The sequence below is a fragment of the Bos taurus genome, chromosome 8, assembly GCF_002263795.3.
Source record: "Bos taurus isolate L1 Dominette 01449 registration number 42190680 breed Hereford chromosome 8, ARS-UCD2.0, whole genome shotgun sequence".
Classification (NCBI taxonomy): domain Eukaryota; kingdom Metazoa; phylum Chordata; class Mammalia; order Artiodactyla; family Bovidae; genus Bos; species Bos taurus.
In genome coordinates this window covers 23,041,440-23,067,944 of record NC_037335.1, presented here as the reverse complement: position 1 = coordinate 23,067,944, position 26,505 = coordinate 23,041,440, and the positions used below count along the sequence as shown (strand labels likewise).

Below are 26,505 nucleotides of genomic sequence, written 5' to 3'. Positions count from 1 at the left end.
TGAAATATTGTGTGAGATACTTTTTAAAGATCATTTGCAGAAATATTTTCTTCAAGTTTGCATTTTCAATATTTGGAAGGTATGGTGAGTGGGGGACTCAGTGTCCACTTTTCATTCAGTGATTCTCAAGTGCTTGCAAGGGGCTGCCTGATCACTCTTTCCTTGTCTCCCTCAGGCAGCAAGGAAACACTCTGTCTACACTTGTAGATGTTTTCCTCATTGGCCTATGCCTTTGGGACTCAACCTGAATGCTTCTTTCAAATTGTCTATGATCCTGTGAACTCTGAGTGACAGCTCTGTCATCTTCCCCAAGCTGAAACTGTGAAATAAGAGTTTAAATCAGAGTGTGTGCAAGCAAGAACATTGGTTTTCCCCTTGCACACCCACCCAGAGCTCCATTAGGACAAATAGTGCAAAAATGAAAAAATGGTCTTGTGCACTGAACTTGTCTCCTTCTGTCTTAATCATCCAATTATTTCCAAATTTCCTTGCAATGAGACTCCCATGAGGATAAGCCTGGGCCGGGTAATGTGAGCAGAAGTGCTGTTACCCCCGTGTAGTCCTGGCCCTTGGAAACACCCCATGTGATCCACTAATCTTTTCCCTTTGCCTTCAAGGAGAATAGACTCAAGTACTACAGACAAAATTGAAGTCATGTGTTAATGATGGAAAAATTGCAAAACAAAGGGACCCATTTCCTTGACTCACTTTTTGGAGAAGAGCGAACTAGAAGATTCACTTGATCAAGAAGGCCTGCATTGTGCTCTTCAAAGAAGGAAAGAACGGTTTTCTTTAGAATCAAATTCCTGACCCGAGTTTCTGTTTACCTGTTACAGAGGCTAAACATTAGGTTAACTGACAAATACCTTTCACAACATACTCTCCTAAAAACTTCCATAAATAAGTAAACTTCAGATGTTGAAAATAGTAAATACCCCCAAATACATAAAGATCTTTTACATTATGTTATAAAATTGTTTATTTTAGAAAAGAGACTTTGTTTTTCTGTCTAAATGTTTTTGTAAAACTAGGACTTTTATTTCAGATATTTTTCAGCTTGTAAGCAAACAGAAGTCCAGATCCCTTTGGAGAGTTAAGAAAACAATCTGATTGAGTAGAGAGTTGTCACAAGTATAATTTTCATTGTATCTGTTGATGTTTCTTGAGGATTCTTACATGAGGGAAAGGCACTTTTCAGTTTCCACTCTGACAACCTCCCAGGCACAGGGGCCTATTCCTTTTCCTTCAGGTAGAGATGGATTCCTTGGAAATACTTCCGGACAGCAATTCCCAAATCGGGGCAACCCAGAGTCACTTCTTCCAGCTGTTCCAGGCTCTGACCCAGGCTGGAGTAGTTTGTCGAGGAGGGCACTGTTCCAAGCAGCATGGCTGCTCTCCGTGGTGAAGAGGTTGAAGATCTGCTGGAGCATCAATTGGTGATAACAGGTGCCTTGAGTCATCTGGATTGGGGTGATATTCTCTCTTCTCCAAGGAAACTTGAAGTGGTGTCTGTGGTCTAGGCATGACTGAGAGGGGATCGTTTCATCTGTCTCAAATGTATGAAAATTTTTTTGTTGTCAAGAGGACAAGCAGGGATGGAGCAGAGCATCACTCCTGCCACTAGCAAATAGATCTTGGCCATAGGGAGTTTCCACAGTTTATTGGAAGACTATTTATAAACTGGAAAATTCTGAAAGAGATGGGAATACCAGACCACCTGACCTGCCTCTTGAGAAACCTGTATGCAGGTTAGGAATCAACAGTTACAACTGGACATGGAACAACAGACTGGTTCCAAATAGGAAAAGGAGTACATCAAGGCTGTATATTGTCACCCTGCTTATTTAACTTATATGCAGAGTACATCAGGAGAAATGCTGTGCTGGAGGAAGCACAAGCTGGAATCAAGGTTGCTGGGAGAAATATCAGTAACCTCAGATATGCAGATGACACCGCCCTTATGGCAGAAAGTGAAGAAGAACTAAAGAGCCTCTTGATGAAAGTGAAAGAGGAGAGTGAAAAAGTTGGCTTAAAGCTCAACATTCAGAAAACGAAGATTATGGAATCCTGTCCCATCACTTCATGGCACATAGATGGGGAAAGAGTGGAAACAGTGGCAGAATTTATTTGTGGGGCTCCAAAATCACTGCAGATGGTGACTGCAGCCGTGAAATTAAAAGACACTTACTCCTTGGAAGTAAAGTGATGACAAACCTAGATAGTATATTAAAAAACAGAGACATTTCTTTGCCAACAAAGGTCCGTCTAGTCAAGGCTGTCGTTTTTCCAGTAGTCATGTAAGGATGTGAGAATTGGACTATAAAGAAAGTTGAGCGCCGAAGAATTGATGCTTTTGAACTGTGGTGTTGGAGAAAACTCTTGAGAGTCCCTTGGACTGCAAGGAGATCCAACCAGTTCATCCTAAAGGAGATCAGTCCTGGGTGTTCATTGGAAGGACTGATTTTGAAGCGAAACTGCAATAATTTGGCCACCTGATCGGAAAAGCTGACTCTTTTGAAAAAACCCTTGTGCTGGGAAACATTGAGGGCAGGAGAAGGGGATGACAGAGGATGAGATGATTGGATGGCATCACCGACTCAATGGACATGAGTTTGGGTAGGCTCCGGGAGTTGGTGATGGACAGGGAGGCCTGTCATGCTGCGTGCTGTTAATGGGGTCGCAGAGTCGGACACGACTGGACGATTGAACTGAACTGGACTGAACTGAACTGAACTGATACAGAGTTTCCGTGATTCACTGGAAGGCCAACAGGGGGCGTGCGGACACCACTAATCAATGAGCCAAAGGTTTCTTCGCCCGGTCGTGGGAGAGCGCTTCTCTAGCAGGCCGCAAGAGGGCGCAGGATGTCTCCTTATCGGTTTTATTAGGGAGTTTGGGAGTTCTGAGACGTCGTTTCAGCGGGTTTGGCAGCCAGAGAAGAAAGGCGTCGCTGCTCAGCGACCAAGTTGCTGTTCCTTTAATAGTGCACTAAGAAATAGCTAAGAGTCGGAGACGACCGAGCGACTTCACTTTCACTTTTCACTTAAATGCATTAGAGAAGGAAATGGCAACCCACTCCAGTGTTCTTGCCTGGAGAATTCCAGAGACGGGGGAGCCTGGTGGGCTGCCGTCTATGGGGTCGCACAGAATCGGACACGACTGAAGCGACTTAGCAGCAGCAGCACCAAGAAATTTTCAATCCGAGCCCTCTCCAGAGACGTTTTGTGTGATGGCAAGCCCGGAACCTTGCATTCCTGGCCGTCCAATGAATGTTGTGCTTTCTTTTCGCACAGAAACTAGAGCAAGGCCATTTTTACAAAGAAAAGGCGTTTACTGAGGCGTTTGAAGCGGAGAATTAGAGCGAGTTGGGGCCGATTTTACAGATTCGGGCTCGTTTCTGGCGCGAAGAAGGGGCAGCTCAGGGAATGGGGAGCTTGGCGGCGGCTATGGGACGACTGGACGGTGTTGGGGACGCCCTGGGGGCAAGTCCGAGCGCGGTCCCCACCCGGGCCGATGACGGGGGAGCTGTGCGCCCCTGGAGATGCTCTGGGACTTTTAGGGTGTCGTTCAAGGAGCTGGCCTTGAAGTGAGGGAGTAAGTATTGAACAACTGAAAAGTAAGAATATTCAAAAACGAACAGGAATGTATGCCTTTAAATTTATACTTAATTATATTTGTCTCATTAAATATTTTAAAACTTTTAGTTGTGCAATATTTTTATGAAAACATTTTAAATATTAGATATATGATGTTAAATGTATGAGTATTAAAACATTTATTTTAATTAAAACATTTAAAATATTAGGTATATGTTATTAGGTATGAATATTAAAATATGTATTAATATTTATTCGTATTTTATTAAATTCTTTTTAAGCTATGGTTTATTCATACTGAAACAAGAATTTAATATGATTTTACTTTCCTGGCTTTAATGGAAGCAAGCTCAATATATTCAAGATCACTTCTATATTTGACAATTTCTTGTGACTCTGTGACAGTCTTAAATAATTTTTATTTAACCCGAGTTTCTGAAACACCACTGCCAGCACCCCACCTTGTGTGTAGTGTAGAAAAAAGGATTAGTGCAGATGTCCCTGGTCCAATGAGCAAGACTGAGCTTTCAAGGCAAGAGGTGCCAATGTGATGTCTGGTCTGGGAACTAAGATCCCACATGCAGTGCTGTGCAGTCAAAAAGAAAGGAAAGAAGATGGAAGAGAGAGAGGGAGAGAGGAACCAGAGGAAGAAGAGGCAGTGTCCTGTACAAAGCGTTGAGGGCATTTACAGGTCTGATCTTTTCATTTTCTTTGGGAAGAATTTTATAGATGAAATGAAAATTGCCCAGATTTCATTGGCAATGTGAAGCCTTTCTTTGTAAGACACATATGGTCTTGCAAATAAAAGGGCATTTCTTGTCTTTCTTGAAAATTTTGATGTTTTGTTCAGCATGTATATTTTGGCAGTTTCGTTTTTTAATATTGAATTATAATATTATTTATCTTGCTGTCTTAGACTTGGTGCCTTTTTACATATCACGCTTAAGAGAAGTCCTTTCTTACTTTGTCCCAGTACTAACCCAAGAAATCGCTTTAGAAGTACTGTTGCCATCTTCCCTGGATGAAAGTATAGGAATGTCCCATTTCTTGTCATTCTTTCCTGTTTCATTGTATAACCGATTTCCTGGTCTCTGTAACCATTAAAAAAGTCTTTGTCTTAAAATAATATCACCAAAGGTGGTCTGAGACTAACTGAGCATGATGTAAGGAACTGTTTCAGTTCAATTCAGTTCAGTCGCTCAGTCGTGTCCCACTCTTTCGACCCCATGAACCGCAGCACACCAGGCCGCCCTGTTCGTCACCAACTCACAGAGTTTACCCAAACTCATGTCCATTGAGTCGGTGATGCCATCCAACCAAGGGACTGTTTACCTCATTTATACTCTTCACAGAGCAGCCATTATTTTGTCAGACAATTTTTCAAAATGCTGGTTCTCTGCAAAAGAATTCAAGGGCTGTAAGATTTCTTTCCATAATGTTCTAGGACTGCCATAAGCCTGGAATCTTGGGATCTGCTCCTTTATAGACTTGTTGGCTGCCCCCATCCTAGACTATGCTTTTGGGGGGAGCCTCAAAACACAGCATTTTAACCATTTTCCTTCTCTCCATATCTTTTTTTTTTTTAATGTCTCCTTTTTTTTCTATTAAGAAAAAATATTACCTTTAGACTGCCTTCATCTGATTTCCTCTTCAGCCACCCCTTACTTTTGGTAACTACAAATCTGGTTTCTTTTTCTCCCAGTGTGATTTTAAAGTATAACATAATCAGTGTCTTAAAAAGTAGCATCAGAGGTGGTCTAACTGAAACTAACTGAGGTTGAGGAAAAGGACGACTTATCTCATTTATTAACAGAGTTGCTGCTGCTGCTGCTAAGTTGCTTCAGTCGTGTCCGACTCTGTGCGACCCCATAGACGGCAGCCCATCAGGCTCCCCTGTCCCTGGGATTCTCCAGGCAAGAACACTGGAGTGGGTTGCCGTTTCCTTCTCCAATGCAGGAAACGGAAAAGTCAAAGTGAAGTTGCCCAGTTGTATCTAACTCTTAGTGACCCCATGGACTGCCGCCCACCAGGCTCCTCCATCCATGGGATTTTCCAGGTATGAGTACTGCAGTGGGGTGCCATTGCCTTCTCCATATTAACAGAGCAGTTGTGTTTCATTAGACAACTTTCCTAGAATCTGTTTCTCTGCAAAGAACTTCAAGTGCTGTGGGATTTCTCTCCATAATGTACCAGGCATTGATCAAAAGGGAGGAAACTTGGGCTCCTGGGCTCCTTCAGAGTCCTGCAGGCAGTCCCTCTCCTAGAATTAACACTTGGGGCCTCAAAATGCAGACCCTTGACAGTGTTAAGGGACTTTCAGGCAGAGCTCCTCTTGGTTGGACTGAGGGTGGAGTAAACAGGTGACTCTTGGTTATATTGATAAAAAGACTGTTATCATTCACTAATTTCCATGTGCTCAGCCTATAATTTGCAAACTTCGTATTATTTGGACTATACAATGTCCTCTGTGATGGTACTAAAGTTGTCTTCATCTTTTAGGAGAGGAAGTGAAAGTCTGGTGTCGGCTACGCTCAGGACCTCAGATAGTGTGAGAGCAGAGCTTCCTGCTGCTCCCAGTCCCTCCTCCGTACTCAGCTCTGAGTACTGGCCCTCAGCTGCTCTGAGCTCCTGCTGCCTCCTTCCTCCTCATCCTCCTCCAGTGTCCACTCTCCTGCTCCCAGGATGGCAGACCCCATCCCCACGTGACTCTCTTGGAATCCACATCTCCAGGCACACTGTCCCATGTGTGTGCAGTCAGCACACTTTGGTACAGAATGAAGAGAATTGTATGAATTAACCCATGTTCAGTATTATGCCACTATTATCTGTAGACCATCAGAAAATGAGAGCTAGGGTCCTGTAAATAATTGTGGAAGAATTAAAACCTTATGTATTAGACCTTAAAAAGAAAATGCAGAGAGTTATGGCTAGATTTATTTTGGTTCAATTTAAAAACTGTCAAAATAGACTATGGAGTCATACCTCTAAGTTCTCTTTTAGACTAAAGAAGAGAGTTAGACTGAGCTTCATGTTTTTATTTCAAGCTGAGTTGACTCATATAGATGAATATCTCCTTTTGGACTGAGACTTTTCCATGAACAAAATTTCATTTCCAGTGTAATAACACAAAAGAAGCATCGAAGCTGTGACATTCTCTGATGCCAAGAATAGAAGGGAAGTTTTTTAGTGGAAACAAAATTGAGAAAAGTGCAGAAAGTGACAATTCTGACCTATTTACAGACCTTACTTGCAGGAAGGTGCTGAGAACAGCTGGATAAAGCCTGGCACAACCTGACATCTGCAGCATCACCAAGCCCACCAGATGCCAACCCCTTCCCTGATGACATGGAGGGTGGTGTTCTCCAGCCCTGGAGAATGGTGATCATCACCATTGCCACCCTCTGAGAGACCAGGAATCCCCCAAACTCAGCACTTCTGTGAAACTGAGGGCTACAGCTCAACAAGGTGCTCTAAGCTGCCTTCCCTGCGCCCCAGCTACCGGGAGGGCACCACAGAACTCCCTGTAACAGACCAACTGGCCTTGCTCGCCCAGCACACCTGTCTCCAGGTCCAGCGCCTCGAACTCCAGCACCAAGTCCACAGGGAGAACCGGAGAGTCCCTGTAGGCAGGAGCCTCCAGCTGAGCTAGGTGCTGCTGGGGCCCAGGGAGTGCGTGGCGCCCCAGGAGCAGTGACTAACCTTCCTTTTCGGGCCAGACTGCCCAGGGGAGCCTTTCAGTGGCTTTGCTCAGAGCCTTTGATTTCTGCACCTGCCCCTGCATACATCCTCACCTTCCTGGGTGGAGATTTTAGCCAGAGCAGTTTACACTGGTGCCTGTTTATGCTGTGATTGATGGCTGTAAATCTGAGCATGTTGCGGTATGTTTTCAGATTCCAAGTTGTTTTTGGGGAAAAAGACTAATTTGGAGAAAGGGGAAAGGCATCTACATTCTGGACAGTAATCTAGATATTGGGACCATGCAGTGGAAAGACTTGAGGACAAGACAGTCTTACAGGAGCCCCTGGGGAAAGGGGAAATGATTTTATTTAATATAAATGATAATTTCTCCTGCAACGTTCAAGTAGTTGAAAAATATTTTTAAATGTATAGATAAATCTTAAACTCACACCAAGTTTAAATATTTTCCTTATGCCAAAACAAGACTTTGAGTTCCTGGCTTCAGTGGAAGCAAAATGATCTGTAATGTTTTCAAAATTACTTCTTTGTTCATCTCAGTTCAATTGAGTAAAAGCCATATTTGACAAATGTATGACCCAGTAACTACCTTAAGGAATTAATGTCAATTTTCAAAATCTTTTTTTCTTCTCATTTCTTTTAACTAAGGATCTTATGTTAAGCTTTCAAATTTGTACATAGTTTTTCATTGGAGAGTTTTATTAACTTTTTAAAAATTTCATTTCATATAGATAAGTTGCTTTAAAATTCATAATCAAGATGTTTTTTATTTCAGCATAATGTAGGTTTACACTTAATATACCATTTGCTACTTAATAAGCATCTTATATGCCAAATGAACTGATTGCATGTTGATCTGATGCCTGCTAAATATCTCAGTGTGCTTGGTACAGTCATAAGTTATTTTATTTGTTAGTAAAATTTCAAGATGTGTAGATATGGTTTGTACAATACTAGAAAAGATTAACGTATTCTAATTTGCAGAGGTAGAATTTTTGCATTAAAAATTAGAGCTGAGTAAGGCACAGATACAACATAATCATCTTTAGGGTAGACATGAAATAATGGCGAAACCTTTGTATACACCTGTCACAGTAACAACTCTCACAGCTGTTTCATGTGTCCGTGATGCTTTATATAATCTACTCATGTAAGATAATTTTGTAAGTTGTTTATATTAACGTCATATAGAGTACATAACATGAGATGGTATATTGAATGGACTACAGTATTCCTGTTATCCCTATTTTGTTTTTAATTGGAGAAAAATTGCTTTACAATGTTGTGCTGGTTTCTGCTGTACAACAATATAAATCAACTATAAATACACGTGTATCCACTCCCATTTCCCTATTTTAAAGCCGAGAAAACTGTAGCATAGGACAGAAAAATCTACTGGACTAAATGATGCAGGAAATTGAGGGAGAACTAAAGAGATGCCCAGATAACAAATATACTGGTCACCTGAGAAGACAAGAGTAACCCACAAAGAATGCAGCAAGATTGTTGTCTTCAAACAGTTTAACTGGTAAAACTCTTTTAAGCTTATCATTATTATTATTATCATTATTACACTTAAACTTTTATTGACAACCCTGAGGACCAGTAGTATCCTACCACTGTGCAGGATGCTGGGTGGGAATAGGAAATGGAGACTTGCTCCTGCTCTGGGGAGTCACTTCCTCCCCATTTAAGGGACTCTCAGTTAGAAGGTCCTGATGGAGGATGTGTGTAGGGGAGGGGTGTTTAAAATGAAAAGAAAGACTTTGATCTTGGAAACTACAGACTATAAGAAATTCTTAAAATAATAAAAGTTGAAATATGGTAAATGTATAAATTGGTGGGATCTTTGTTGATCAGTTTTTATAAATGAACCCTGACTTGTTACTGCAGGAACTTGGATATGCCTCGATAATAATATTTTCTGTACAGCACATTGACATTTGATTTTTAAGATCTGTCTTAGAAAATCATACTATTTGAAGACAGGCAACATACCTAATTCCAGTAATTAACCCTCTGTTCAAATCTCAGCCAAAGTATGTCCATGGTGGTGAATAAAAGATATGATGGGTGTGCATGAGATACTTCAGCCTATTTCAATGGTGAAGTATCAAAGTTTTGGCTTAGCTTCTGGTTCAAAATGGCAGAATAGAAGGACATGCACTCATCTCATCCTGCGAGAGCACCGAAATTGCAACTAGCTGTTGAAAACCATCCACAGGAGGGCTCTGGAGCCCACCCAAAAAAGATACCCCACGTCCAAAGCCAACGAAGAAACTGCAACAAGGCGAAGGAGGTGCTCAATCACAATAAAAATAAACCCCATACCTGCCAGATGGGAAACCGAGAAACTGGAAAACAGTAATACCAAAAAAGTTCTCCCACTGTTGTGCATGTTCTGAGCCTTATGTCAGGCTTCCAAGCCTGCAGATCTGGCAAAGGGACTGGGTATCCCCAAGGAATCTGACTCTGAAGGCCAGTGTGATTAATTACAGGACTTCCACAGGACTGTTGGAAAAAGACTCCATTCTCAAAGGGGACAAACAAAATCTTGAGTGCACCATGACCCAGTGGAAAGGAGCAGTGACCGCACAGGGTACCAAACCAGACCTACCTGCTAAAGGTGGAGTCTCCTGTGGAGGTGGGTCAGCAGGGGCTTGGCATGGGGACAAGGGCACTAGCAGCTGCAATCCTGGAAGGTGGCCCTTGGCGTGAGTCCCCTTGGAGGTTGCAGAAAATCAAACGCTTCATTCATTAATAATGTTTCTTACTTTTATAGTATAAGAAGGGAAAAAATTGGCTTCTGAACTCTTTTGGGATTTGGTCTTCCAGTAGCAATGCAGAGGCTCCACGAGGTGACATTACCAGCAAGGATGGACAAAGGACTTTATGGAAAAGAGAACTAGGATCTAACCAGGACAGCCCAGGACTGGAGACCAGAACCACACACTTCACAGCCCCTGCTCTTTGCTTCCTGCCTCTGAGGAAACTGCCCTGCAGAGCCGTTCTCCTGGGTTCCCTTATCCTCCTGCCCTCGTGTGCTGTTAACACATGGCCGTTCCATCGACGCGTTCTTGTGCCATTCCCTCCCTTTTAAGACTGAGGTCATGGGACTCCATTTTAAGTCCTTTTCTCATTCCATACTCTCGTCCTATTTGATGAGTTCTTCTGTTACGCCTTACACTTTATGAAATTGCTTGTAAATTGCCATCTCCAATATCCATTGAACATTTGCACTGAAATGTCTATTATAAGTAGTTACCTTTTATTTTTACATCCTCTCACAGCTTGATCCACCTTCTACTGGGGGAATTCCATTTTTCTCCCTTTCATTGTAGCATTCAAGCTAACTGATAGTCATTTCTACTACTAATTATACTATTTTAAAAATAGTTAACATTTTATTATAAATTAACTCATTATTGTTTTTTAGGTTCAGTTCAGTTCAGTTCAGTCGCTCAGTCGTGTCCTACTCTTTGTGACCCCATGAGCTGCAGCACTCCAGGCCTCCCTGTCCATCACCAACTCCCGGAATTCACTCAAACTCACATCCATTGAGTCAGTGATGCCATCCAGCCATCTCATCCTCTGTGATCCCCTTCACCTGCCCCCAATCCCTCCCAGCATCAGAGTCTTTTCCAATGAGTCAACTCTTCACACAAGGTGGCCAAAGTACTGGAGTTTCAGCTTTAGCATCATTCCTTCCAAAGAACACCCAGGACCCATCTCCTTTAGAATGGACTGGCTGGATCTCCTTGCAGTCCAAGGGACTCTCAAGAGTCTTCTCCAACACCACAGTTCAAAAGCATCAATTCTTCGGCGCTCAGCTTTCTTCACAGTCCAACTCTCACATCTATACATGACCACTGGAAAAACCATAGCCTTGACTAGATGGATCTTTGTTGGCAAAGTAATGTCTCTGCTTTTGAATGTGCTATCTAGGTTGGTCATAACTTTCCTTCCAAGGAGTAAGTGTCTTTTAATTTCAAGGCTGCAATCACCATCTGCAGTGATTTTGGAGCCCAGAAAAATCAAGTCTGACACTGTTTCCACTGTTTCCCCATCTATTTCCCATGAAGTGGTGGGACCGGATGCCATGATCTTCGTTTTCTGAATGCTGAGCTTTAAGCCAACTTTTTCACTCTCCTCTTTCACTTTCATCAAGAGGCTCCTTAGTTCCTCTTCACTCTCTGCCATAAGGGTGGTGTCATCTCCATATCTGAGGTTACTGATATTTCTCCCGACAATATTGATTCCAGCTTGTGTTTCTTCCAGCCCAGCATTTCTCATGATGTACCCTGCATATAAGTTAAATAAGCAAGGTGACAATATACAGCCTTGACGTACTCCTTTTCCTATTTGGAACCAGTCTTTTGTTCCATGTCCAGTTCTAACTGTTGCTTCCTGACCTGTATATAGGTTTCTCAAGAGGCAGGTCAGGTGTCCTGGGATTCCCATCTCTTTCAGAATTTTCCACAATTTTTTGTGATCCACACAGTCAAAGGCTTTGGCATAGTCAGTAAAGCAGAAATAGATGTTTTTCTGAAACTCTCTTGCTTTTTTGATGATCCAGTGGATGTTGACAATTTGATTTCTGGTTCCTCTGCCTTTTCTAAAACCAGTTTGAACATCTGGAAATTCATGGTTCACGTATTGCTGAAGACTGGCTTGGAGAATTTTGAGCATTACTTTACTAGCGTGTGAGATGAGTGCAATTGTGTGGTTGTTTGAGCATTCTTTGGTATTGCCTTTCTTTGGGATTGGAATGAAAACTGAACTTTTCCAATCCTGTGGCCACTGCTGAGTTTTCCAAATTGCTGGCATATTGAGTGCAGCACTTTCAACAGCATCATCTTTCAGAATTTGAAATAGCTCAACTGGAATTCCCTCACCTCCACTAGCTTTGTTCATAGTGATGCTTTCTAAGGCCCACTTGACTTCACATTCCATTAAGTGTGAATGTTACTTTCCGTTAAAAAAATCAAAGTTACAAAAATGATTGGATTCATTATCCTCACAGCTACGTCCTGAGAGCAACATACCACTGGGCTAGAGAAAGTATATTTTTACTTGTAATGGGAAAATTATAAAGATGGGGGAAGGAATTGTAAAATGCATTCTTTAATCAAGTTGCATATTCAGTCTTAATGTGCTTTTTTTAAAGAAAAAGAAAGGAAGTTTTTTATAGTAAGGTTTAATGATATATATATATAAACGTATACAAAATATATTTTTCCCTTAAGTATACATACATAATTTTATGAACAAAATAATTTAATTCTTTATATATAAATAAATAAATATTAAATTAGATAAATGTCCAAATAGATAAATAAGTAGATGGATCAGCTTGAGTATCTGCGACTGAGTAGTGCCTGTAGAGTAGATCATGATGTCATTTAATATACCTGAAATCATTTTACAAATTGATTCAGTTCAGGGCAGGATGACAGCAGAAATGAGAGTCCTTGACATGGCAGCACAGGAGGAACTGTGGTCTGTTGGTTTGTGAGAATCATTTCTGTGTTGAACCAGGTGTGTGTCCTGTCCTTTCTCCTGAATCTCTCCTGCAAGTTGGTTGAGGAAGAGAAGGCTCTCATGACTTGTGCTCTGACAACCTCCCAGGCACAAGGGCTGTGTCTCTTCTCTTGCAGATAGAGAGTGAGTCTGTGGAAGTATTTCCTCACAGCCAGGCTGGCATCCTCCTTGAGCAGGGGAGCCCCTCGCAGCCCCTCCTCCTGCCTCAGACAGGCTTGCAGGTCAGTGAGCTGCTGATCCAGTGCAGCTCGGAGCTTGTCCAGGAGGCTCTCGTCCCACGTGGTGGCCGAGCCCTCTGTGCTGAAGAGCTGGAAGGTGTGCTGGGTCACCTCGTGGAGCACAGAGATGGCCTGAGCCTTCTGCAACTGGCTGCCATGCAGCGCCTCCTGGGGGAATGCGAAGTCATTTCTGTCCTGCAGGCAGGAGGAAGGGGAGACCCTTCTCATTTGTCGCAGGAGCGTCAGGACCCTCCTGTTGGCCAGGCTGTGGGTGTGAGGCAGGTGGCAGCCCAGAGAGCAGATGGCATTGCAGCTGAGCAGCAGCAGGGCCAGGAGGAAGGACCAGGCTGGGGCCATCGGGGACCTTGCAGATGCTTCTGGCCTGGTGAGATGGGTGACTCTGTGAACCTGCTCTCTTTGTTCTCTGAAGACCTTCTTTCAGGCCTGTGTCTTAAATAGGAGCCCATGGTTTCCATTTTATGAAAGTTCCGTCTTTTGTTTTTGCTTTCAATTTGCACTCTCCAAATGGGTTACGACAGTGTTTCGCAAACATTTTTTTCATTATTGCCTTCCCTTCCCCTATTGACAAAGTCTTCTGAGATTTTTTTCCCTAATTACTCCCACCATGAAATTTTGACAATACATTTATGCTGTGGATCCATCTTTGTACTCCATGCATATCTTTATACATAGAAAAGGAAAGTGCAAAGCTTCCTTGTTGTATTCACCCTAGGGTTAACAATGCCATAAAATGAAAGGTGTACAATAAATGTAAAAGCTGCTGAGTTTTATTTAACTTTATGAATGAGTTTGAAGAATGACTTTTAATGGAGAATATTTACTTATATAAATAGTAATGTACCAAATTACATATTCATATGAAATTCATATAAAAATATATAATAATACCACAGTATAGATAGACTTAAAAATCTTTCAAAACTCAAAATCATTGAAAATCTTAGCTTATTTTCTTCATATTTATTTTGAAGTACTTTTAACTTTGTTACATTTCAGAAATCAATTTTTAATTCCCTGTCTGCTGAATATTCATCTAAATTTTATAACATTTCTTTCTGTTTAGCTCTTGACATTCTTATGGATGTTCTTAACGACTTTGATAGGAATAAATAATATAGGACCATGATACCAATCCAATGGAGGAGAGCGAAGAAGAACTAAAGAGCCTCTTGTTGAGGGTGAAAGAGGAGACTGAAAAAGCTCACATAACACTCAACATTTAAAAACCTAAGCTTCTGACATCTGTGGCAAAGAGATGGGGGAAGAGTGGAAACCGTGACACATTTTCTTTTCTTGGTCTCCAAAATCACTGTGGACATTGAGTGTAGCTACAAAATTAAAAGACACTTGCTACTTGGGAGAAAAGCTATGACAGAGCTAGACAGCATGTTAAAAAGAGTAAACATCACTTTGACAACAAACGTCTGTATAGTCAAAGCTATGGTGTTTCCAATAGTCTTGTATGGATGTGAGAGGTGGACCATAAAGAAGGCGAGTGCAGGAGAATCAATGCTTTCAAATTATGGTGCTGGAGAAGACTCTTGAGAGTCCCTTGGATAGCAAGGAGATCAAACCAGTCAAGAATGAAGCTCCAATATGTAAGTAAATGTTAGTTGCTCAGTCATGTTTCATCTTTGTGACCCCATGGACCGTAGCCAGCCAGTTGCTCTTCTGTCCATGGAATTCTCTAGGCAAGAATACTGGAGTAGGTTGCCATTCCCTTTTCCGGTGATCTTCCTGACCCAGGGATCAAACCCAAGTCTCCCACACTTGCAGGTACATTCTTTACCATCTGAGCTACCAGGGAAGCCCTGTACTTTGGCCATCTGATGTACAGAGCCAACTCATTGGAAAAGACCCTGATGCTGGGGAAGATTGAGGGCAGGAGGAGAAGGGGGCTATAGAGGAGGAAATGTTTGGATGGCATTACCAATTCAGTGGTTATGGATTTAAGCAAACTCCAGCAGATAGTGAAGGACAGGGAATCCTGGCGTGCTGCTGTCCATGGGGTTGCAAAGAGTCAGACAGGATTGAGCACAGGATTTAGCAACTCAAAAATAGCAATAAAATATCCTTCCCTTGAGCCCTGGACAGTGTGCTTCTCCAGGCAGCTGTAGGAGGGCCAAGAGCTCTTTTACTTGAGTTCCTTTGGGATGCCCACTTTGGAGAGTTTGCAGTTCTGGGCTCTGCAGATCGTCAGGGTGCAGCATCCTCAGTGAGTCTTTTGATACTGATTTACTACTGGGGGAAAACACTTTTTGTTTTCACAGTGCTGAGAGCTGGAGAGGGAGTCTTGTAGTCCTGCCAGCGATAGTGTTCTCTGGTTGGGAGCTCGGAACCTTGCATTTTCCAAGCCTTCCCTAGAGTTTTTTGTTTTATTTTACAGGAAGGATTCCATTTACTGAAGGACTTCAGGCGAGGAGTCAGCGAGTTGGGGTCGAATTTACAGATTCGAGTCCCTTCTGGTACCATCCAGCAACAGCTCAGAGACAGGGAACCTGGTGGTGGTGATGGGACCTCTGGAAGATGTCCAGGATGTCCTGGGGGTGAGTCAGAGCACGGCCACCACCAGGGCCAAGGCCCGGGGAGCTGTTACTTCCTGCCTTAAGAATATTTATCCCTGTACAGATTAAACTAAAAAAAAATATTTCATGGCCTATTCATGGATAATAAGAAAAAAAAATTTAGAACATGAAACCAACAGATTTCTTCTTGAACAAGTTGGCAGAAAAACTCAGGAATTAAGGGGAAATATTTTAATTCTCAAGATACTGAAATTTACTGGCTTTCATCAAAACATGAAGTTAAGCAAATTGGTTAATTTCACTGCCCCCTCTCTGACTGTTACTGATTAAAGGAATGGTTCATGCAAATATTTGGATCAAGCCATGGATAGGGAACAATTGGCTAAATGGTTAAATGATTTTTAAAATATCCAAGTGTTTTTCAAAATATATTAAAATAAAAATTATTTTAGGTATATTTTTCCCATTATCCCTTGGGAAGAACCAGAAGGCAGAGCATTCTCCCCTGTTGCCTCATTTTTCTTGCTGTTTCCTTTCTTTCATCAGGACTCTTAATGTCCTTTAGATGTCCTTTAGATGGGCCATCATTCCTCTCTCTGATTCAGACTCTACAGTTTTTACTTGTGAGTGCAGATTATCAGTTTTCTTTCTGAAGAAGGGGGTTGAGAGTAATTACACATGACAATTTCTTCTCTGTCATGTATGCTTTGAACGTGAAATATTTACATACAACCTCAACTAGTGGACTGCAGGTGCTAAACGTGCCATGCCCTGGGTCTTGGTTCAGGCTGCTCTAACAGGTCCCAGAGTCTGGTGGCTCATCAGTGATAGAAGTTTATTTGTCACAGTCCTGGGGGCTGCGAGTGTGAGCTCAGGGTGCCAGCAGGGTGGAGTTCTGGTGAGAACCCTCTTCGGGGTTGCAGACTGCCAGCATCTCTCTATGTCCTCGCATGGTGAGGAGCAGCAAGGAAGCCAAGTATCTTGTGAGCCTCATGAAGACAGTAATCCTGTGGATGAAGAATCCCCTCTCATAATCTCCTCTAACCCTAATGATTTCTCTAATATCCCACTTCCTGATATGATCACATGGTGGGGGTAGATTTTAATATATGAATTTTGGGAACATACACATTCAACCTGTAACATGGTAACAAGAAGATACTGTGGCATTGTGTTTATTGCAGATTCATTAGACTATATTTCATTCTTGATATTTATTTGAGGATAACACATTCCTTGATGCTGTCATCCCTCATTATGGCTCATTCATCCTGAATTTATTACTAATTAAATGTTACAATGCTACTGGGAACATGATTACCAAGAACTTGCCAAACAAATTCCACAGACTTTCAGTCTTTATAAAAAATGATGTTGACACCAATTACAAATTCCTTAACCCTTAAAAGGGACACTTAATCCTTCCAACATAGTTGAACCTGAGTTGTAAATATTCTCATTTCCAGGAGCCACCTGCTAAGACTTTATTTGAATAAAACAATCTAATAAGAAAATGGCAAGTCCAGGTTTCAAAACCTATTATGTCAAATTCCAAACTCCACCTCCCTATCCATACCATAAACACTGTGCAAATTGTATGTATTGAACCATCGCTTATTTTCCTATTTCACTAACACACATTGTGCCTTTGTATTCCTTACCTTGCTTTTACAGTACTCTATATTTTCATTAGTTTATCGTCTACCTCCAAATTTCTAGATGAATTGAGCAATAGACAAAGTATCCTGATTATTTTATGTAATAAGCAAAATGAAATTATCAACTGGTAATTCTTTCTGAGAGTCTAAATGTGACTGACAAAGTTAATATTTCTAATAATTATAAAATATCATATTTAACTGTCCAAGATGATTCATATAGATTGCTCAATTAACCGTCACCATAAACTTGAGATGCATGATAGATAAGACCCTTGAGAATTATAGGCATTGCAAGAGATTGGATTACAAACATTTCAGTGAGTCTCTGTAGGAAACAGGCTTCCCTGGTGGGAGAGAATCTTTCAGTGGATTAAAGAATCCACGTGTCCATGCAGGAGAAGGGTGTTAGATCCTGGATTGGGAAGGTCCTCTGGAGGAGGAAATAGCAACACACTCCAGTATTGTCTGGGAACTCCCATACAGAGAAGCCTGGCAGGCTACAGTCCATGGGGTCACAAAGTCGAATAAGACTTAGCAACTAAACAATGAGAACAACTGTAGAAAACACCAAGCTGACAGGGCTCTTGTGGATTTAGGTTAAAAACAATGCTACCAAATTACATGAGTATGGGAAATGACTGGAAGAATAGAAGACGACATATGCTAACAGGTGAAATGTTAGGGATGGAGCAGAGCATCCCCGTTGCCATCAGCAGGGAGACCAGACTTTCAGAAATTCGGCACTTCAGCTGGGTCTCAGTGAAACAGCTCAGGTCCTGCACTAAGCTAAGTTCTCCAAGTTCCCTTTGCTGCGCCCCAGCGGCCAGGATGTGCACCTGAACTCTCAGTAATGCACGGGACGCACCTCCAGGTCCAGCGCCGCGAACTCCCGAGCAGGATCCAGGGAGAACCGAGGAGTCCCCTTCGACAAGAGCCTTGACCCGGCGAGGCGCCGCCATAGCCAAGCGAGCCCGTGGGGCCGCGGGAGCAGTGAGGAGGCTTCCTTTTCGGTCCCACTGCCCAGGGGAGCTTTAATGCTACTTTGCTCAGATTCTTAGATTTCTGCACCTGCCCTCATGTCCACCCTCCCCTTCCTAGGAGGAGATTTTGGCCAGAGTGGTTTACACCGGGCCGTTTATGCTGCGATTGATGGCTGGAAAATAGAGCATGTTGTGAAGTATTTTCAAATTCAGGATTGTTTCTGGGGAGAAAGACTAATTCTTTCAGGGATTCAGGGAAAAGGGAAAGGCACCTGAAGTCTGGACAGGAATCTATGAGATATTCGGACCCTCCAGTGTGAAGACTTGGGACAAGACTGAGACTTAATTTAAAGGGAAAATTATTTCATTTAATATTAATATCAATGGTTAATTTCTCTTGCAATGTTAACTGGTTAAAAAATATTTCAAAATTTATAGTGAAAGCCGTTCAGTCATGTCTGACTCTTTGTGACCCCATGGATTATATAGTCCATGGAATTCTCCAGGCCAGAATACTAGATCAGATCAGATCAGATCAGTTGCTCAGTCGTGTCCGACTCTTTGCAACCCCATGAATCGCAGCACGCCAGGCCTCCCTGTCAGAATACTAGAGTGGGTAGGAATTCCCTTCTCCATGGATCTTCCCAACCCAGGGTTCAAACTCAGTCTCCCACATTGCAGGCAGATTCTTTACCAGATGAGCCATTAGGGAAGCCTAAGAATACTGGAGTGAAGCCTATTCCTTCTCCAAGGGAATCTTCCTGACCCACTCATCAACCTGGGGGTACCTGCATTGCAGGCGGATTCTTATAATTTATAAGTAATTACAAATAACTTAAACTTTATAAGTCTTAAATATCAAGTTAAGATATTTTCTCTAAGACAAAACAAAATGTTAAGTTCTTGGCTTCAGTAGAAACAAAATTATCAGTAATGTTTCCAAAATTGCTTCCTAGTTTATCTCACTTCATTGTATGAGCCGTATTTGACTAACAATGCCAAAGAATGCTAAAACTACCTCACAATTACACTCATCTCACACGCTAGTAAAGTAATGCTCAAAATTCTCCAAGCTAGACTTCAGCAATACATGAACCATGAACTTCCAGATGTTCAAGGTGGTTTTAGAAAAGGCAGAGGAACCAAAGATCAAATTGCCAACATCTGCTGGATCATTGAAAAAGAAGAGAGTTCCAGAAAAACATCTGTTTCTGCTTTATTGACAATGCCAAAGCCTTTGACTGTGTGGATCATAATAAACTGTGGAAAATTCTTCAAGAGATGGGCATACCAGACCACTTACCTGCCTTTGAGAAACCTGTATGCAGGTCAGGAAGCAACAGTTACAACTGGACATGGAACAACAGAGTGGTTCCAAATAGGAAAAGGAGTCTGTCAAGGCTGTATATTGTCACCTTGCTTATTTAACTTATATGCAGAGTACATCATGAGAAACACTGGGCTGGAGGAAGCACAAGCTGGAATCAAGACTGTGGGGAGAAATATCAATACCCTCAGATATGCAGATGACACCACCCTTATGGCAGAAAGTGAAGAACTAAAGAACCTTTTGATGAAAGTGAAAGAGGAGAGTGAAAAAGTTGGCTTAAAACTTAACATTCACAAAACTAAGATCATGGCATCTGGTCCCATCACTTCATGGCAAATAGATGGGGAAACAGTGGAAACAGTGGCTGACTTTATTTTTCTGGGCTCCAAAATCACTGCAGATGGTGATTGCAGTCATGAAATTAAAAGAAGCATGCTCCTTGGAAGGAAAGATATGACGAACCTGGACAGCATATTAAAAAGTAGAGATGTTACTTTGTCAACAGAGGTCCATCTAGTCAAGGCTATGGTTTTTCCAGTGGTCATGTATGGATGTGAGAGCTGGACTATAAAGAAAGCTGAGCACTGAAGTATTGATGCTTTTGAACTGTGGTGTTGGAGAAGACTCTTGAGAGTCCCTTGGACTACAGGGAGATCCAACCAGTCCATCTTAAAGAGATCAGTCCTGGGTGTTCATTGAAGGGACTGATGCTGAAGCTGAAACTCCAATATTTTGGTTACCTGATGAGAAAAGCTGACTCATTTGAAAAGACCCTGATCCTGGGAAAGATTGAGGGCAGGAGGAGAAGGGGACAACAGAGGATGAGATGGCTGGATGGCATTGCTGACTCGATGGACGTGAGTCTCAGTGAACTCTGGGAATTGGTGATGGACAGGGAGGCCTGGCGTTCTGCAGTTCATGGGGTTGCAAAGAGTTGGACATGACTGAGTGACTGAACTGAACTGAACTGATGACCCAGTAACTATTGTAAATAATTAATTTCAGTTTACAAAATCCCTTTTTCTCTCATTTCTTTCAAACAAGGGTCTTCCCTTGTGGCTCAGACAGTAAGGAATCTGCCTGAAATGCAGATTCCAGATTCCATCCTTGGTTGGGAAGATCCCCTGTAAATGGCAACATACTCCAGTAGTCTTACCTTGATCATCCCATGGACAGAGGAGGCTGGTGGGCTACAGTCTATGGGGTCACAAAAGAGTCAGACTTTACCAAGCAACTAAACATAAAACGGTAAAAAATTCAAGAAGTTCACCTTGATAATATTTAATAAATAAAACATTGTTACAAATTTAATGAAATAAAAATGTGAATGTATTTGTTAAATTTTAATACAATGTAAACAAAAATATTTTATGTGGAAAAATGAATATGAGGAGACAAAAGAATAAATATAACAAAATAAATAAGCAAACAAACAATACAATCAGGGCAGTCTTCACTTCAGGACTGATGCACCTGCAGCCACAAAAATTTATATATATTCATTTACTCCTGACAAAGTATTGGCTGAAGTAATTCAATAAATTTTGTGGCTAAAGCAGAAATTAGAGTCTTCTGAAATGGCCGCAAATGAGTGTGCAAAGATGATGGGGCATCTCAGTCAGTGAGAGTCATGTCAAGGTGAGTTCAGGTCTACATCCATCATTCTTAACCTTTCTTGCAAGCTGGTTGATGAAGACAAGGATCTCATGATTTCCACTATGACGATTTCCCAGGCACAGTCACTGTATTCCTTCTCTTTCAGGTAGATATGGATGCCCTGGAAGTACCTCTTCACGGCCAGTGTGGGGCCCGTCCTTCCCAGGGCAGAGTCTTCCTCTCCCGTCACTGTGCCCAGGCAGGCATCCAGGTCGTCCAGCTGCTGATGGAGTCCAGTGCGGAGCTGTTCCAGGAGGGTGGTGTCCCAGGCAGCAGAGGAGCGCTCTGTGTGGAAGAGGTTGAAGGTCTGCTGGAGCATCTCGTGGAGAACAGAGATGGCCTGGGCCTCCTGGAGCTGGCCACCCTCCACCATCTCCTGGGGGAAAGCGAAGTGTTTTCTGTCCTGCAGACAGAAGCGAGGGGAGAGTCTCCTCATTTGGCCCAGGAACCTGAGGTTCTGCCTGCCAACCAGCACATGGTTCTGAGACAGGTCACAGCCCAGGGATCCTCCAGAGCTGTAGCTGACCAGCACCAGGGCCATCAGTAGAGAGAGCACGAAGGCCATGGGGAAGATGAGGCTGCTGCTGGGCTGGCTGGGACGGCGTCTGGAGGAACCTTGAGGTAGGTTCTCTGATGCCACTCTTTCTAAGCAAGGCCATTAAATAGGGAACATGGTAGTTTTCATTTTCTAGTCATTTCTATACACTTTTACTTCCTTTTTTGATTTTCCTGTATTTATTCTGAATATGGTCAAAGAAATTATCATCAGTCTAAACTATTAATTTTATCTATTTCCCAATAACTTAAAATGTACCCATCCAAATGGATATTTATCAATCAAATGAGAAAGGTCTTTGTCTGACATCAGAAATGATGTAGGTTTCTTAGTACAAACATTATGACTCTTTCTCTTTCATATGTAAATGTAGCTCTTCTCTGTTCCATGAACAGATCTTTGGCCCTGATCCTAGGCTCAATTTCTGTTTCTTACTTTACTTAGGAAGGCAGGCTCTGTGTTTATCAGGGATTTACCACGTCACTCTAGCAAAGAAACTGTTTGAAACAAAGGATGGGTTTTCTTGAGTGTTTGATTTAGAGAAGAGGCTGATTATTGTGAGTCCATGAGCTCCTCCCATGTTTCTTTTCCTTCTAGAACACATTCCTGCAGGTCCATGTGGTTGTGCTTCAGGGAACCACGAAGGCAGGACTATTACAGACATCACGCTTGCTTTCACCATTTTCGTACTGGAGACCTATTGTCTATTGCTGGCCCGGCCATTACCCCTACCAAGAATTCTGGTTCTTCTCAGATAATATGGGTGGGGAGACTGTAATTCCAGGATAATTGTATTTCCCCAGCAGCACCTCACTCACACGGGAGAGATCACATGGAGCCACCCCCTGTCCTCTGGAGTGACAGAGTCCCCTTGCTCACCTGCTGGGCTCCCTCCCTTAGGGCAGGCTCACCACATCCTGAGGACTCAAAGATCTCCTTTCTGTGGAGGGCTCATTTACTTGTGAAAATAAATCGTCTTCCTGAACCATCAACTCTCACCTGCAGTGTTTGTGTGAAGGACCCTAGTTCTCAGTGGTGACCTCCTCTTCTCTGACCCGTTTCCCCACGTGTCCAAAGTGTCAGCAAAGCTCAGTCCTTGAGAGCAAAAGTGCGTTTGTGCAAGTTGGTGGAGGAATTTTCAACTGCAGTTATTTTGCTTTTAGTAGATAAATAATATCTACCCTGCTAAGTATAGTTTTTATTATTCAACTCTTTTACTTAAACTGACACTTGTTCTGCTCAAACTTTCTGAGCTGGAGGATGGAGATTCAGTATTGGTGTTGTCTCTTACTGGAAGCTTATGTCACAGAATCTAGTGAGTTACAGTTGTTCATTCAGGCAGTTGATTCCACCAGGCATCTCTGTTCCTCTGTCTCTGTTCCTCTGAGAATGCAGGGCAGTGAGACCCAGCCTACTAGATCAGGAGAAATAGTCTTCCTTCCTTGAGTGTAATTTTTCATTTAAACTTTTTATATTCACTTAGTGACTTCTTTTGGGTAGGCTCTGGGAGTTGGCAGGAGAAGGCAATGGCACCCCACTCCAGTACTCTTGCCTGGAAAATCCCATGGACGGCGGAGCCTGGAAGGCTGCAGGCCATGGGGTCGCTGAGGGTCAGACACAACTGAGTGAATTCACTTTCACATTTCACTTTCATGCATTGGAGAAGGAAATGGCAACCCACTCCAGTGTTCTTGCCTGGAGAATCCCAGGGACAGGTGAGCCTGGTGGGCTGGCTGCCGTCTCTGGGGTCGCACAGAGTCAGACACGACTGAAGCGACTTAGCAGCAGCTGTGAGTTGGTGGTGGACAGGGAGGCCTGGTGTGCTGCAGTTCATGGGGCTGCAAAGAGTCAGACACGTCTAAGCGACTAAACTGAACTGAACTGACTGAGTTATTGGGCAAGATTTGTCTCATTGCTCCTGTTGTGGTTGCAATTCATGATGACGTAAGAACAACAAAGGGAAGTAAAGAAAGCCAGAGGGGCTGTATCTCTATCACTTTCAAGACGTCAGATTTTTTTGTTTCTCTTTGCAACTTTTCTAGAAAGTAAAAGTGTACAGTTTTTTTTGTGGGCAACAAGAAAACAAGAGTAAGTCTCAATGTCATGAATATGAAAGAAGAGAAGTGGTTTTCCCCTGACCCAGCATGCATTGGAGAAGGAAATGGCAACCCACTCCAGTGTTCTTGCCTGGAGAATCCCAGGGATGGGGGAGCCTGGTGGGCTGCGGTCTATGGGGTTGCACAGAGTCGGACAGGACTGAAGCGACTTAACAGCAGCAGCGGTGACGTATTCTGAGTTAGCAAACTGCAGTGCAGCACAGCTGGGGACAAGTCTGAGGCAGAGGGAAACGATGAGGCCAGTGTGAACAACAGAAAGGCTGGGACAGGGCTGCTTCTTACAGAAGCTCAAAGGACAAGTCCTTGATCGGTTGACTGCTGTCAGCTTTGTAAGACCAGCCTCCTAATTTTTCTTTTCTTTAATCAACATTTGGTCAGTATAAGGGGAGAAGGAAGAAGTAAAACTCACCAGCTCACAAGAGACAGACAATCAGAGCCCCAGTTGCTTGAACACTAATCCTCTCTGGCAGGGTCGACAAAACCAGCCTTGCTGAGCATCTGCATAGGTGATAAATCCACTTGGGCAAAGAGAATATGCTTTGAAACAACTAGAATGAAAGGAAAGTAAATGATTCCAAAAGATCCTGATATTAGTCTAGCTAATAGTAGTTATGACATTAAAAATAATAACTGAATTTTGTTGATTACTAATCCTAATGATCTCCCTAATATTCCAGCTCTTGATACTATCACACTGATGGGTTGGGTTTCTGTGGGCTTTTAAAGAATTTTTAAAATATTTATTTCATGTGTTTATTTGGCTGAGGCATGTCTTAGTCGATGTATGCTGGATCTTGGATCTTGGTTGCTTCGTGCAGGATCTTTACTTAAGCCATGGGAAGTCTTGCTTGCCATGCAGAACCTAGTTTCCTGACCAGAGATCCAGCTCAGGCTCCCTGCTTTGGGAGCATGGAGTCCTGGCCCCTGGAGCATCAGGGAAGTCAAGGGGTAGGGTTTCAATATATGAATTTGGAGAACACACACATTCAGTCCGTAACACGGTAGTAAGAGATACCAAGGTATTGTGTTTATGGCAAGGATTCATTAGGATCTATTTCATTCTTGATATTATTGAGGAATAAGAACACATTCCCTGATGCTGCCCTCACTTCTCATGGCACATCCATCCTGAATTGATTACTAATTAAATGTTACAAGACTACCGTGGACATGATTACCAAGGACCTGCCAGACAAATTCCACAGACTATCAGTGTTTATCAAAAATGACAGTGACAACAACTACAAACTCCTTAGCCTTTGTGAGGGACTCAGGCAATCCTTCCAACGTAGTTGAAACTGAGTTAATATCTTTGCTTAGAAGAGCCTCCTGCTAAGACTTTATTTGAATAAAATAATCTAACAATGAAATGGCAAATCCAGTTTTCAAAACCTAGTGTGTCAGATTCCACACTGCTGATGTAGACTGTCACACCTGCGCACACCGCATGTGCTGAGCCCTCACTTAATTTCCTGTTTTATTTGTAACACGAGATGCACCCTTGTGTTTCATACCTCGATGCTACAAACCTCTTGTTTCTATCAGTTCACATCTACCTCCAATTCTAGATAAGCTGATCGATTTACAACATGTCTGATTATTTTGTATAAGAAGCAAAATGCAATTATCAACTGGTAGTTCTTACTGAAAGTCTAAATGTGATTGACAAAATTAATAATTCTAATAATTATAAAATAATCATATTTAACTGTCCAAGATGATTCATATAGATTGTTCAATGAATTCTCACCATAAATTGGAGATACATGATGGACAAGATCCTTATGAGTTATGACCCCAGCAGGAGATTGGATTACAAACATTTCAGTGAATCCTCTGTAGAAAACACCAAGCTGATGGCTTTGTGAATGTAAGTAAAAATACTACTTAAATCTTTTGAGAGGGTAACAGACAGGAAGGCCAGGGGTCTCCAAACAGAGAAAACAGGCTGCAAATGTCAGACACTTTCTTTCTCTCTCTTCAGTGGCAGGAGGAAACAAACTAGTCTTAGATTTGTTCCCCTTCTCCATACACATTTAGAAAGAGGTTTCTCTTAAACTTCTGTGTTGCCATACTGACACCTGGTTCCACCTGAACTGAACTTTTCCCAAACCTTGAGCTAACCAATGCATTTTTCTAATGGAAATGTTTGTCTTAAGCTGATAATGTACTGTGTATTTACCCTAGACTCTGTGTTCAAGTCAGTTCCACCTAAAGGCTCAGAACCAACTTGACAAACCAGTATGTTACACTCATAGAGTGTTCTCCTGATCTGTGTTAATGATACTGTATATTTGTTTGGAAATCTGCCTTTCTTCAAGATTCATGTCAATCGTGTTATGGCCAGGGATGACTCACCTGGTGCCAATGTTGTCTCATGCATGTTGTGGGTGAGGGGCCTGGTGCCATCCTCTGAGTTTTGAGACATTTCCTTTCTCTAATTAGCAGAATGCTAGTAGCTAGTAGCTATATAGGAGAAGGCAATGGCACCCCACTCCAGTACTCTTCCCTGGAAAATCAAATGGACGGAGGAGCCTGGTAGGCTGCAGTTCATGGGGTTGCTAAGAGTCAGACACGACTGAGTAACTTCACTTTGACTTTTCACTTT

General features: G+C 42.4%; 2 protein-coding genes and 1 long non-coding RNA gene across 3 annotated transcripts; 1 reads left to right on the top strand and 2 right to left on the bottom strand.

The window, feature by feature from the left end:
- The first annotated feature begins 1,862 nt into the window (after nt 1–1,862).
- On the top strand, nt 1,863–9,129 carry LOC104969299 (uncharacterized). Its single transcript, XR_003036004.2, has 3 exons — nt 1,863–3,594; nt 5,410–5,652; nt 6,096–9,129. It is a non-coding gene; the product is annotated as an uncharacterized lncRNA (long non-coding RNA).
- Nucleotides 9,130–12,501: 3,372 nt separating this feature from the next.
- On the bottom strand, nt 12,502–13,652 carry IFNA16 (interferon, alpha 16). The gene has a single exon (XM_002689555.6). It carries the CDS (start codon nt 13,406–13,408, stop codon nt 12,710–12,712), a length of 699 nt encoding a protein of 232 aa, XP_002689601.2. The 5' UTR covers nt 13,409–13,652; the 3' UTR covers nt 12,502–12,709.
- Nucleotides 13,653–21,201: 7,549 nt separating this feature from the next.
- LOC618985 (interferon omega-1) lies at nt 21,202–21,934 on the bottom strand. The gene has a single exon (XM_002689527.6). It carries the CDS (start codon nt 21,787–21,789, stop codon nt 21,202–21,204), a length of 588 nt encoding a protein of 195 aa, XP_002689573.1. The 5' UTR covers nt 21,790–21,934.
- Nucleotides 21,935–26,505: the final 4,571 nt, after the last annotated feature.

Bases quoted from the DNA above. Each gene is read 5' to 3' on its own strand.
- IFNA16 (XM_002689555.6), bottom strand. From the start codon at position 13,408: ATGGCCCCAGCCTGGTCCTTCCTCCTGGCCCTGCTGCTGCTCAGCTGC.
- LOC618985 (XM_002689527.6), bottom strand. From the start codon at position 21,789: ATGGCCTTCGTGCTCTCTCTACTGATGGCCCTGGTGCTGGTCAGCTAC.